The sequence below is a fragment of the Perna viridis genome, chromosome 9, assembly GCF_037379345.1.
Source record: "Perna viridis isolate PV_CMFRI_1.1 ecotype Kerala chromosome 9, ASM3737934v1, whole genome shotgun sequence".
Lineage (NCBI taxonomy): Eukaryota > Metazoa > Mollusca > Bivalvia > Mytilida > Mytilidae > Perna > Perna viridis.
Genome location: NC_142453.1, coordinates 14,226,029 through 14,241,018, shown reverse-complemented (window position 1 = coordinate 14,241,018; position 14,990 = coordinate 14,226,029). Strand labels below are relative to the sequence as shown.

General features: G+C 32.9%; 1 protein-coding gene and 1 long non-coding RNA gene across 5 annotated transcripts in view; both read right to left on the bottom strand.

Moving 5' to 3' along the window:
• LOC148606881 (putative clathrin heavy chain 1) overlaps positions 1-14,990 on the bottom strand; it is a 46,970-nt gene that overhangs the window by 31,509 nt on the left and 471 nt on the right. For all 4 annotated transcript variants that reach the window (XM_088545041.1, XM_088545043.1, XM_088545042.1 and 1 more), the window contains exon 2: positions 6,314-6,424. In XM_088545041.1, the coding sequence (XP_088401167.1) occupies positions 6,314-6,424 (111 nt within the window). The remainder of the gene's footprint in view (positions 1-6,313; positions 6,425-14,990) is intronic.
• LOC148606882 (uncharacterized) lies at positions 9,160-14,928 on the bottom strand. The gene is made up of 2 exons (XR_015915130.1): positions 12,895-14,928; positions 9,160-10,870 (listed from the first exon to the last, which is right to left on the bottom strand). It is a non-coding gene; the product is annotated as an uncharacterized LOC148606882 (long non-coding RNA).

Genomic DNA, 14,990 nt, shown 5'->3' with positions numbered 1-14,990 from the left:
CTTTCTGAATATTTCGGCATTCACATACATGTAGGTTATCTCATCATGCTGAACAATTTTAATCCCTGCCAAATTTAAGCTAAACCCAACTTTTTTTGAGTAGTTTGCATAATTCTTCAATTTGATCCCTACGATCTATTTTTAGATATGGTGGCTGCGTTTTTCACAAGATCAAAAATCTACACACAGAGATTGCTAAACTTATTCTTCATAATATTCATGCAAAGTTTTGTTTTAATCCATCCAATACTTTCAGAGGAGATTTTCAATGTTGGAAATGTTTTCAATCATTCAAGTAGATTTAGAGGAGAAGATTTTCAAAGTTGGAGAAGTAAAATTCGTGAAAAAAATCTATTTCAGGATCCATAATTCATTCATTCGTCAAAAGATTTTTCAGAAAATTTTGGCACTGGTCCATCCCATCATGCTGAACAATTTTACCCCTATATTATAGCTAAACCAAACTGTTTTTGACTTATTTGCGTAATTCTATAATGTGACCCCTATGGTCTATTTTAGTAACAGTGGCCATGTTTTTTGCCAGATAAAAAATCCACTAACAAAGATTGTTAAAAATACCCTAAGGAACATTCATGCAAAGTTTTGTTAAAATCTATTGAGTAGTTTCAGAGGAGAAGATGTTTGAAAAAATTTACGGATGACGATGATGGACACAGAGTGATGGCAATAGCTCATATAGCCTTTTGTTATGGTGAGCTAAAAAGGAGTTACATTTGGACTATATTTTTGTGTAGTGTTCAGAAATAGTAGGGAACTTCCAGTGATGAACTGGCCACATAATGTATTTTGATCCTGAAGGATCAAAATTTCAAAAGAGACAGATTGATATCTGAATTATAAAAATCGGATTAACAATAATCTTTGTTTATCTATTCTAATGATAACACTTATTTTTTATATGTAAGTATTCAAGAGGGAACTTGTGGATGTAAATGTGTCTGAAAATGCATCACAAAATATGGCATGTACCAGTACAAAGCCTATGTAAATGTATCACGCACCTGTGACGAATTGTGGAAAGGAAAATTAGGCAAGTAAAAATCAACAGACAAAATGGAAGCACAAGATTTAATCACTATAAATCCCTTCTCCATCAGAGTGGGGTTAACAAATTTTAGGTTAGAAATAGGCTATCCACTTATTGAACTTTAAACTTAGTTGAAAAGCGTTAACAGTATCAATGATTGTAATGCAGTAGGATCTATTACAGCGGGTGAACTTATGTATGTCATGGAACAATAATTGATGTCAAGGAAAATTACTAGTACATTATACATGTACATACATGTACATATACATTGTATGACATAATTTATTATAAAAGGAAATGTCAATAGGATGTTGGTAATAAACTCTTCCTATCTGGTAATTATATACAGGAAATGGGTCTACTACAACAAATACACTAGAACTAGAAAATTCATTTTTTTCTGTTACAATGTATAATTGTGCCACTGTAATGACTCTGCATGAATACATACAGCTTTCCATAAAAGCTTACTCCCCATTATCATTTCTATTTTTTTGTAGTTCAACCTGATTGAATGGTTGTGTTATAGGTCCTATGAGCATTTGTTCATTTAATTTACCTAATCTTATATTTAACTATTGAAGGATTTGTGGATATACACAACTTAAGATTCGTGAAACTAAGTTTGCATTGTTAGGTAATAGATATGGCTTTCACATTAGCAATTATAGATATAGTGTATTATTACCAGTCTCCTATTAATCAGGAAAGTGTTTGTATAGTTGTTAATGCCACTGTGCACCACTTATTTTTTTTCCCATCTGAATGCGTATGACTTTTGGGATTTACTGATTCAAATTATGGACTTAAATGACATCAGTCAACTAAAGGGGGACAGCTTCTAATTCGTAACTCTTCTAAACAGCTGAATAGAATTAAATGGACTTTCAAATTACATTATCTCATGATGCAATTGTTAACCATCTTTTGTTTTTCAATTTGGATGACATTTGGAGTGTCCTGATGCAAAATAAGGACTTACTCATCGGTCAACCATTTAGGAGAAACAAATGTCTAATCTGCAACTTTACTAAAACCACATAATGGAATTTGGATGTACTTTCCAGTTTCCGCTATATAGATGATGTATCATCTTTAAACAATCCTAATTTCGGGGATTTGATACATTGCATCTACCCCAATGAACTTGAGATAAAGGATAATAATAATAATAATAATAATAATAATAATTATAATCTTTATTTCAAGCAGGTTACACAGTTAGTTTACAAGCTAATCTTCCCTGAGGTCCTCACACACAAAAACTATATCTACTAGAAATTAAAAATAAACAACACAACACAAAAACAAAAGCTGACTTGACAATACCAAATCACTTCAAGATAATACAATATAGAACATTAAAAAACAGTGTAAGCAGCAACAATTCTCTCTTTTAAGATACTCTATTCAACAGTGTTAAGGTACTTCTTTAGATTGATTTTGAATGAGTTGCCACTGGCTTGATTACATAAATGTTTGGGTAACTTATTCTATAAGACAGACCAAGAATATATGAATGAATGCCTGAAAAGTTCAGTTTTAATTTTTGGGATTATCAAATTTCCTTGTTCAGCATTTCTTAGTGAATAAGGTTTGTTTCTTGAAACATACTTAAACTTTTCTGATATGGAACTTGGTGCTTCCCCATGGAAAGATTTATAGAGTAATAGGTATTTGTGATATTTAATACTTGTTTCTACTTTCATGATTCCTAATTTTTTGAACTAGGGTTCTGATGGAGAAAAGGGTTCAGCATCTAGAATGAGGTGGATAGCCCATTTCTGGAGTTTAAGAATTTTGTCTAATCCTTCAGAGCCACAGCCACTCCATACAATACAATAGTAGTCAATAAGTGGAAGAATGTACCCATTATAGAAAGTTTTTCTCATTTCCATGTTCAGATATTTCTTAATCTTTGCTAGGAGACACAATCTTGATGAAATATTAGAGCATATATGATCAACATGACATTTCCAGCTTAGAGTATCATCAATTTTTACACCAAGTAGTTTTTCATATGATGAAAATTTTAAAGCTTTATCATTAACTATTAAGGAGGGTATATCAACATTTGACAGTTTTTGTCTTGTTCCAATAATCATACACTTTGTTTTATTAGGATTGATAAACATACAGTTATACAGATACTACAGACACTGTGAAGTCAGCCTCATATCTTGACCTACACTTAGAAATTGATGGTAAAGGAAAACTAATGACCAAACTTTAAGACAAACGTGATGACTTTTCATTCAAAATTGTCAACTTTCCTTTCATCTGTGGCAGCATCCCTTCAGCATCTGCATATGGAGTGTTCATATCACAACTCATACGTTATGCCAGAGCTTGCCGAAACTACGACTTTTTGTATTGCGCTAAAACTCTAACAAATAGGCTTCTGGAACAGGGTTATGTTGCTACAAGATTTAAGTCATTACTACAGAAGTTTTATGGTCGTCATCGTGAACTTGTGGATCGTTATGGTGTATCCATCTGCACCATGAAAATGGATTTATTCAATGGGTCATGGTTATCCTTTCCTTGTTTGTCTACCCGGACTTGACTTTTTATGGGCAACTCGGCAGGTGTTTCTAGAAAAGCAGAGGACACTTACCCTACTGGTGCACCTGGTCCATGCTCCTAGTTTTTAGTGGAGTCCCAGTTGCTCATTTGCTTTTGTTACTTTGTATGTAAGATTTTAGTTACTTTATGTTCTTTGTTGTGTATGTCTGTTTTCCATGTCTGGCTTTTGTCCCTGGATTACATTCTTTTGATTACCGCTATAATCTTGTTTCTCTTGATTACTCTTTCGCAAACCCTCTTAATCATATGATGCCATTGTGCAACTCCTATTTTGTTTTTCCATCTTACATCAAAGGGTAATCAAATTATAGAACCTTTGTATGCCACATTATACCCACACATCTACATTTGCACTGTTGAAAAGTTTAGTCCCCTAATCTTCTTTGACCTTTTTTTAAGAAAATCAATTCCATTCAAGTTATCATTGCTGCTAAGCGTTCATTAAACTTAGAAGAAAATCAGTAAGAAAATTCAAATCATTTACTGATTACCACCTGTATATCAAAGTGCTGTTAGCACTGGGGGTTTTTGATTTTTGTGAAAATTATAGTATGAACAAAATTAAAAGAAATGATACATTTGCATTTCCCATAAAATTTACTTCAGAATTGTTTTTCCTAATATGTATAGTGTTCTCCCTATAATTTTTAAGTAACACAGTGTTTACTGGCACAGCACAACTCTTTTGGCCTTCTTCAAAAATTATAGCATACTGTTCATTGTGCATTCCAACTAAAATTAATTACTGATAGCCCAGTGCTGAAAAATCGTAGAGCTGCAAAGTAAAGCGTTATTATAAATGGCCTGGGGAGAACACAGGACTATAAAAGGAGTGTTAAATGAGACATGACACAAAAAATTATTTTTCCAATTTTTGGTTTATTTAATTTATTACACTTAATATATATCATAAAATCACCCCTTGTAGTCACTTATGTCATTTAATTGAAGATAAATTGATTCAAAATTGATGATGACACAAGCCATATGAATTTTAATTAGCCATGTGGTCATGTGACCGTACTACGTCATTGGTTCTCAATTCACAGATCAAATGGTTGAAATGCGTTGGGCTTCTGCACTTTTTACACGATTTTTACAACTGAGAGTGGGCTTGTTAATTGATATAACCCAGCGGCAAAGAAAGAACAATACACAGAGTGTCACTAATTTATTTGCACCCTCCTGTTCAAGTCCTAAAAATACTGTGTCAAGTAGATGTGTTTTTGCCACGCAGGAATGTATGCCTCATGAAAATGAAAAGCTGACAGAAAATGAGATTTTAGTCTTTAGTATTCTTACTTTCTAAACATGATTATCAGACTCATACACAGATCATTGGACCACTCTGTATTATATATACAAGCTATTTTTGAAGATTTATTAATTTTTTCGGATACGTGTATACATTTTCAATGCATCCGAATGGAGATTGAGAACCAATGAAGTAGCACTTCCATATATGGTAAATGGGTGTTACATCCGGTTTTCATTTATGCATATTAATTAGAACACAAATAAATCGTTTTAACTTTACTTAATGCTAACCTGATGAGAAAACGTTTGTTATTCTCGTATCTAAACATACTATAGTTTTTATAAATACATACGTTTAAAAATGAAATTTTTGAGTCATGTCTCCTTTAATCAATAACTGGTATCTGAAGTAAAAACTGTAATCGATAACTAAACAACTTCACACACATTTACAATTTTTTTTCTATTTCACCTTTTCCCCAATTTTTAAAAAAAAGTTTATTTACAAACACTATCAGAAGTATTTCAACAGAGTGTTATCCTACACTGTAATTATTTCAAATGGAACTAATTTCAGCTTTAGAAAAAAATTTCCTTGATCAACATATTCACTGTGGTGTATGCTGTACGTTGGTAAAAGTTGAGTCATTTTCAAGATGCCGGCATCTGTGAAATCACCTATTTATATACTAATTTATTTGCCTGCTTTATTCTCAATATATCTTGATAATTTTGCGATCAGTAAAAAGCTGTTTAAATAATGTTTTTTCGGTGATATCTGTTTACAATATAAATGTGAATATAACGTTGCAATTATTGGTGAACTGGCCACAGTGATAAAAAATCATATGTGATGCGAGAAAGCACCTTTTCTTTCGCAAATTTTTGTTAATCGATAACATCTGTTCAATGATGTACAGTTGATCTAAGGATATTTTTTATTCAACTTTTCAGTGTAAATTTTAATGAGTTTAATGAGGTTTTTTTTTCTCAGATTCCAGGAGTTTTATTAACATTTTGCAGTGCAGGTACCTTTGGTTTTGTAAGAGGTACTTTTCATCATTTTCTTCTATTATAATGTATGAAATTTTAAAATTCACAACGAACCTTTCAGTAGCTTAGGAGGGTAAAAGTACTTGGTACCACCACTCAATAAAAGGCCTGAGTTTCTAAGTCCTAAACTGAACCCTTTAGGGCTAACCAAAGTATGAATCAAGGTTCATATACTCTAATTCAGCATTGAATTTGGACTGTAATAAAACATTCAACATGGCAAAGGTTTCTGACAAAAAATGAGTGTGTTACAAAAATACTGATATGATTTGCAAAGATACATGTATGACCCTTGAGATAGAAGAGATTTATTACAGTCATGACAATTCATTTAAAGAATACAGCATTAACAGAATAAAATGTTACCATGGATGCTGAATCTTCTTTGGTACCATGGCGAATGGCTATCCAGCGATCTGATGTCATCGTTACTTTGTTCCATGTTACTTGCTCTGTAGGTATACCAATATTGGACAGCTGAAAATATATTTTATCAATATATGTCATTTCTATAAAAATGTTAAAAATAGTACATGTGCAGTATGTAATTCTAAGATCTCATAAAAGTTTTGTAACACTTCAGGGAACACTTTTTGCCAATCAAAGCTACAATTCACAGTTTACAATTTTAAAATGAGTGTCCAAAGAATTTTAAGAAGTTGTATTCCAACAAAAGGGGGTCCAACTGAATCTCTGGAACCTTCCCCTGAAACCACAATTGAGAAGGGAGCTTAAATGGTTGTATTATCAACTAGATCCACTACTTTCTAGAAAAAGTATCAAATTCTGCTTTTTACCCTCATTCAGGAGCTGAAAAATAGCATCATGACAGCTCCATTTTCATGTAAATGTACTGAATAGGATTATTGTAAATGCAATTGAGAACCAAATCAGTCACAGCAAACATTTGCTAGCTTTGATGATTTAATACATTCAAATCATAGCTTTTTACAAGATAGGGATAGCCAAACAGACAACAGTACAGCATCTAAAGTTTTAAATATTATTACAATGTATCAGCCTAGCAAAAAATACCTGATACCAGATAATTCAGCCCAAAGACATTTTGGACCATGATAGTTCAGAGACTGTATTATAGACAATTCAAAACGATTTAAACCATATTGGAAAGAACATGTAATAAGAATGATAACAAGTATTTATTTATGTTACTTCATAAGCCTTTCAGGTTTCACATCGGTCTCATATCAGGACATTATATATCTCATAATAGGATATTATATCCTCTTTTTATGTACATAATAATGAATTTTTTTGTTCAATTTTTTACTGATATTTTGTACATTTATTAAATGTACATTTTTGTATTTCAAAAAAACCTCTGCATGTAAAATGTAACATGTACACTAATATTTGTAAATACATGCATACATGAAATAAACAGTTATTATAGGTGGAAAGTAGTTTCTTTATGTTAATATGTACATGTACATGTTATTGGGAACTCAATGACACCCACCTGAAACTTATCACTCACTGGTCGTTTTCCCTTCAAATTTGTAATTGAGTAAACTCTTATATAGGACAAAATCCTCATAACAGTATTCAAAGCAAAATAAATTGATAGCCATTGAAGCACTGAGAGCATGATTTCAGTCTGACAGGAATGTACATCCTGTTGGACTTTTCATACAGAGCTACATGTAGATAGTTTTGTATCTTCTTCACTAAAATGTGTTTATTATATGGTCTTCAATAATTACTTTAACACAGATACATATACTTTTGGTTTCAAATATGTCATAAAAGTAGTTATGGGTCAAGAACATTTATAAAAACACTATTCAAACACATCTAACACATACTGGTTTCCCTAATTAGTAACATGTAAGAAGTGTCAAGTAGTGACATTGTAAATGTACACAATGTGAGGAGACTAAGCCCTTCAATGTGAGAACATTTCTCGTCGATATTTTTATCATTTTAGGATGGATATTATTATAGTGGAATGTAAATTCTACAATTATATCCTACACATGCGAGACGAAAATTGTTTTTGAATAGACAGTGCAATGTGTCATTGCACAGTTGTTAAACAAAGAAACAGTTTTGTGTATTGATTGAGAAATAACATATTCCCTGCAGTTCATAATTCAACTTTATAAACCAGAAGATGAAATATTATTATGTCATGTTTTTTTTAGGGGATGATGAGTTGATTCCGAGACCTGGCAGTTTTTATAAATAAATATCTAAGCCCAGAAACAACTGAAAATAAATATATTTGGTCCACCTCAAAGGAGATAGAAATGAATATGCTTGCCTCAAAGTTTTATTGTATAGTATTACAAAAATAGATTTTGTTTGTTTGTTTGGGGTTTAACGTCCGAGCAGCACTATTTCAGCTATATTCAGACGATGAACATGAAATTGATGATAAAATGAACATGAAATGATGATGAAATGAAAAAGGGATGGGACAAAAGGACAATTGGGTCAACAAATTTTGATTGCCACTGGAAATAGGGAGAGGTGGGTAAGGCTGGGCAATTTAGCCTCCTGTGGCGGAGCCCTATGGTTCCTACTCCAGGAGAATACCACAGTAGGGTTCTTTAACGTGCGAGGAACGTGGCATCTTTCCCAACACGGTGCACCACTACAGTTTGCGGTCAGGTTTATAGCCTGACAACCCCAGCATGTAACACGCCAGGGGTACCCCATTCCACCACCTGGGGCACACATCCCAGTTGCTCTGTGGGCAGAGCGCCCTAGCCCCCTGCTAGGGTTCTGAGCACTATTTAGTCGCCTTTTATGACAAGCTTAGCGCTGCTGCAGGCCTATTCTTTTAACACCGGGACCTGCATGGGGGTACAAAAATAAATAATTCACCCATAAAGCTGTTGATAATACATATTAAGAAAATGAATATAAACATTCTCATTGCTCAAATTTGTTTTGTTTTCTTTATTTCATTTTTATGTTTGTAATTGTGTATTTGTTCATCCTGATATGAGTACATGTACATATGTACATGTATGTCCCTCAATTAGTATATAATACTAGATATGGAATCGTTTTTGTTTTATATCTTGGCGGGTGGGTTAATTAGTGGAATTTCTCTGTTTACATTGGTACTGGATTTTTATTGTAATCATAACACCTTCTAATGTTTTTTTCTGGATGTGGAAATGATAAAACATGTATGGCATTCACATATTATTTCTCTCCTTGTACAAGGTGATTATACAAGACACATTTCAAACAATTTATTATTAAAAGCAAATACATAATTTCAACATTGAAAACTTACAATAAATAATGTCATGATACCCTGGTGCACTGTGAACTATATAACATACATAATGCAAGACATAATGTAATAATGATGATATTAATTTTGATTGATTATCACATATACAAAATATGTATATGTAGTCATTAATGCTGATAATTTTAAATGTCTACTGTTTCAACATCTTCTTTATAGACAAAAATAATCACAATAAAGAATAAAATAATGAAATAAAAAATAAATGAAACATTTCTTTTAATTACTGAAAATAGCAAAATAGTTAAAAATAAAAAAATGATAAATAATAAAATGGTAAGAAATAAAAAAAAGATAAATAACAAGATTATATTTGAATTAGCTTAATCATAAATCAATATAGTACCAAGCAAAGAAAACACAAAAATCAATACATTACTCAACAACATCATAATAAATGCAGATTAAACTATACTCATCACCTTTAATTGTTATCACAATATTTCCATACTCAAAATAAAAGCAATTAATAAAAAATGTGAAAAAATAATTAAAATATATAGCAAAGCAATAAATTATTTGACACAAACTAAACTAGATAAAGTGTATTGATGTACTACATAGGTTTTGTCTAACAGTCTTTACTGGATAGGAATGAACAGGGGACTTGCAGCAACTGGTTTGGGTACTCTTCTCAGGTACTCATTGACACAAGGCACAATGGCACCCTTCCAGGATCTTAAGTTGGATAGGTGTCGATAATAATACAAAATTTATCTTGTCATCACATTCTTGAAGTCTGGGTGCAACTCTAGCTTGTTTAACTTTCTACCAACATAGTAGCCAAACTGTAAACGGAGATTGGATGGTGTAAATGGCTCCGGAAACAGCTTATCCAAGATCTTTGTTGCAAAGTGTCCTGGGTAGTTGGCTTGCTTTGCAATGCTGTTCAGGTCACTCATTGGTACCTTAAGATGTTCTGGTAGGTCTAAGAATGGGTAGGTGTCTGGATGGGTATTTGGTTGCTGTTGCTGATAGAAGTTTAAAGTGGGTGGCTGAACTACTCTCCTGCTGCAACATCGAGATGATGTTGGCACACATATTCATCAGGTTGGTCTGGTCTGTCTGAACTTGTAACAGGATGGACTCTATGCTGGCAAGGTGATGGAATACATTGTCAGTTCTGGTGTCACATCTGGAGGATGTAAGCGTGTCTAGTGCTGGTGATGATGGTACGTCCAGAAACTGAAAGTGCTGTGGTGAAAAAACAGCAAGTGGGCTGGCTGGAATAGGTTGGAAGTCATAAGGTCGGAAAGCTGAATGTTGGTGGTATCTAGATAGTTGCTGGTATGAGAAGTGATAAGGTACAGGCTGAGCAGGTGCTGACTGGGTAATGTCTAGATATGTGTAGGTAAAGGCTGGCTGGATGGAAGCTGTCTGAGTAATTACAGGCTGGACTGGCTGAGTTGGCGCAGGCTAAAATTGCTGAGTGAGTGCTGGCTGGACTGGCTGAGTAAGTGCAGGCTGACTGGCTGAGTGGGTGCTGGCTGAATAGGTGCAGGCTAGATTGGCTGAGTAGGTGCATGCTGGACTGGCTCAGAGTGAATGCAGGCTGGATTGGCTGAGTAGTTCCCTTTTCAAACAGTCTTACTGATGGAGGTAACTGGTTCCTTTTTATTACAGCTGTCTTTTTTCTGCAAAAAGAAAAGATTCCATAATTAACTAATAATATAAAGACTTGAAAGTATTTTTGGTTTGTCATTTTATAGGAAAGAATACATTCTGTTATAAACAAAAAAGGTAAAATTAATTGTTCCTTTATTTTTTTTAAAATAAAATTGTTTTTATATGTTATATGTTCGAACCAGACTATCAGAACGATTTAAACCATATTGAAAAGAACATGTAATAAGAATGATATATCAGAGTTGACAAAATGAAAGGTGGTACATGGTACATGTATGAATTTATGTTACTTGATGAGCCTTTCAGGTTTCATATCTGTCTTATATTAAGACATTATATTATATTTTATTTATTTTATTTTTTATCTTTGTTTTCTTTTCTTGAACTTTATTATATAATTTGTAAATATATTGAGTTTGAAAACTGTGACTATGGTATTAGCTACATGTACATATCAGTATCATGTGAAAATAAGTTGACAGGCCTTTCATTAAGAGGCGGTACCAGGTACTTTTACCCTTCTAAACTACTGAAAGGTACCTCCAGAATTTTAAAATTTCATACATTTTTATTAAACAACATGATGAAAAGTACCTCCTACAAAACCAAAGGTACCAGCATTGCAAAACAATAATGAAACCCCTGAGTTGACAGGTAAAAAGGAAATATAACATGTTCAACTTTAATGTAAAATGAGTTGACGTGACAGAGGAAATGAGTAATAAAATTGTAAAATCAAATAAAGGACGTCCGAATGGATGAGGGTCATGAACATGTAAAACATGGCATACTTTGCCAGTAAAGTAGCAATATACAAACATGTATGACAATGAATAACTTTCGCAATGTAAGGTTCACAATTCTTTCAATGTGATCATTATAAAGTTACAATGCTGAAAGTCGAATATACTTTCAAACTTCAAGTCATGCAATTGCACAAAGAGAAGTAGTGACCGTATGCCATATGCTGACAACTTGCTGATGATAAAAGAACCTGTCAAAAAGAGTAGCATAAAACAAATTATTAATGACTTCAAGCCCAGTAAAGTCTTATTTGAAACTATGGTTACAGTCCTGCAAATATCTTTTAAGACAATTAACGACAATTAAACAACAATTGAAGCTGCCTTATCCAAAGAATGTAACCAGTCCACCATGCATGCATAGGATTCTTTCCGAGGAAAATGGCACAAATGCTTAGCTCTGTACCATTAGAAAAGCCACTGACACTGCAGGTTGGGTTGCAACAAATCCCAGATACTGGCAACTGATACGAGATGCCAATAAAGAACTCAAGAGTCCAATTTTGCTAAGATCTTATAACCAGAGACGACCATTTTGAAAATGTTATTTTCAGTGACCAGACCACACTTCAATTACATGAAGACAAAGTCAGGGCATACAGACGAAAGCAGTCAGCTGGACCCACCAACTGTAGACCTAAACACCCAATTAAGGTCTATGTATGGGGAACCATTAGTAAAAGAGGAGCCATGCAACTTGTTATATTGAATGGTATTGTGGATGCTGCCTTTTTTGTACCAGAAGTTTTAGAATCGACACTTAAACCATTCATTGACTCAGAGTATCCAGATGGTCATAGATTTCAGCAAGATAAAGACCCAGTATATCAAAGACTTTTGGCTTACAGAAATGATACCCGAAGTTTGTAGTTAATACATATACCATATCTATAAAGTTGCATCTGTGGTTATCGCAGTTAACGGAAAAGCCCCCACTGATATCCCATGACGACTGTTTAACGTGAGTTCAGCTGTTAAAATTTTCACTTACTTCCATGACAAGTTGAGTGAACCCCAACTGAGAGAACGACTTTCAACAATGATTAATGACAGATGAAGTACATGGTTCTAGATAAAATTTAAACAGTCCTTTAAAAGGCTACAAAAACAGCCTTTTTCTGGGCTACTAAGATTTTTTAAAAAGATTCTTCAATTTGTTATATTAGTTACAATTAAAGTGCACCCAACCCCTACCTTGATCATTACACTTGTATATATATATCACTGACCTTTGTAACTTTTACAGTCTTAACCACTTTCTGCTTTTTCTTGGGTTAGGTACATGTAAGTCCATCTCTGAAATTGAGCTCAGTTTCTTTCTGTTCCAGAAGGTCTATCATCTTCAACTCTGTGCCTGAACCAATGACGGGCATTTTCAAAATATGTTGATCCAAGACCATACTTCATCTTAAATTCATGGTTATCTGTAGGAAGGAAATAAGCACAATTTTATTTCAAATTAAACCAAATTTAGCCCCTGATCATTCTTTATCTATACACATGTATATATTTAGAAAAAAAAATGGAAATAGGTTTATCAAATAAAAAAAAAAGGTTGAAAAATGCCCCTATTTTCTCCTCATGAACCCCTTCTCTTAATAGGCTCAACATTTTTCCGATAATTCCTAATCTGTATATATGTCACTGATCAAAATAAAAAGAATTTTTTTCTTAAATCAACCCAGAAATAAAATTTAAAAAGTTTAAAAATACTCCCCTTCCTCGGGGAATTCTTTAAAAATAGATCTTGGCCTGTAAGGGTTCTATTGATATAATATTATTTATAGAGTAAGTTATTTATATTTACCTCCCCGTCATGTAGAATAAATGCTCTGCTACAGACTTGTAATGTCTGGTTTGAATACTGAACCAAGAAGTAGGTGTCTTCTCTGAGCAAAGTATGTAGAGACATAACAATAGTTGACTAGAAATATCATAAAATGGTAGCAATCTACAAGTATTGCTCTATATTGTGTGGGCCTAAGTTTGGGTGAGTAATTGCTAAAATCACAAAAGAGCTTGGTAATGCTAAACAATAAATAATACAAAACACAAAATATTCATTTTGGAAAATTTTTAATTAAATTACATATTACATAATCATACATTTGACCTGAATTCACCTGGAAAAAAAAAAAAATCACATTATAATTAACACGTTATCAATTGACTGTCAATTTAGAGCACCTGGCGTGTGTGTAAAGTTTTATGGCCTTTCATAACCTGTGAGGGCAAAAAACAACGCAGAGTATGCAAATAATTTCAAATGATTTGGGGAGTCATTTCTGAGGAAATTCTGTGATATCTGGAATGACGCTGCAAATTTCGATAGTCAGAAATGAGAGTATGTATCCAGTGCTGTGTGTATTATACAACTGCAAAAGGAATAATTATTTATTTAATATCATCTTTATATTCAACTTCATGTCCTGAACTGGGTGAACAACCTACATACATGTAGATGTACAATGTACATTGTATTAAAAAAATGTATGTTTGCTACACTCAGAGTGGAATGGTTCTCTAACACTTAAGTCAGACACTTACACAAACATATTGAGTGTTTAACACCCAAATTCCACCTAGCAAACACTGACTGTTTGTATATTGTAATAATCATAAAATTCAATGAGACATAACGGGGATATCATTGTCAGATACCATGTATATTCTGTTTCTGTTTCTCAGGTAATTTGAGCACTCCAGTTAGGATAAAAATTTAGTACATTCTATTTTTTTTAATTTTGTACATGTTTATCATTTGTTGATGTGTTATTTTTATTTACAGCTACATCTAATGCGTGGGAGATATTATGTAGAAATATTACTTCGAATTTTAACCAGATAATAATGCAATCTTTTCAAATCTAACTTTGCACTTTTAAATTGATAATTACTATAATAATCATAAATAAACACTTAAATGTATTGCTTGCTGCACCAACAATTTTTATTCAAGACGGACTTATGGAAACAGTCTGGTGATGTTTTTTTTTTTTTGTTTCTGACAGTTTTAATAATTGAATGGCTCTTCCAGAAATAAAAGAAACTACTTAAAGGTCCCAAGCCATCTAGATAATGTATACATAAGAATTTCAAAGTAGAAGCCCTTAATCAGGACTGCCAACATTGTCAGTAATAAATGTAAGTGTTAATATGTTGTCCAAAAGAGTATCGCACGGTCACCTCAGCCAGTTATTTTTGACTGCTAAAAATGCATAAAAAGTAGATCAATGTATTCATTTTACATGTGTTTATTCATATTTATTTCTAAATTCAACTATTCAAACCGGCAGGTGTATAAACTTCTTCTACAGGCGTATTT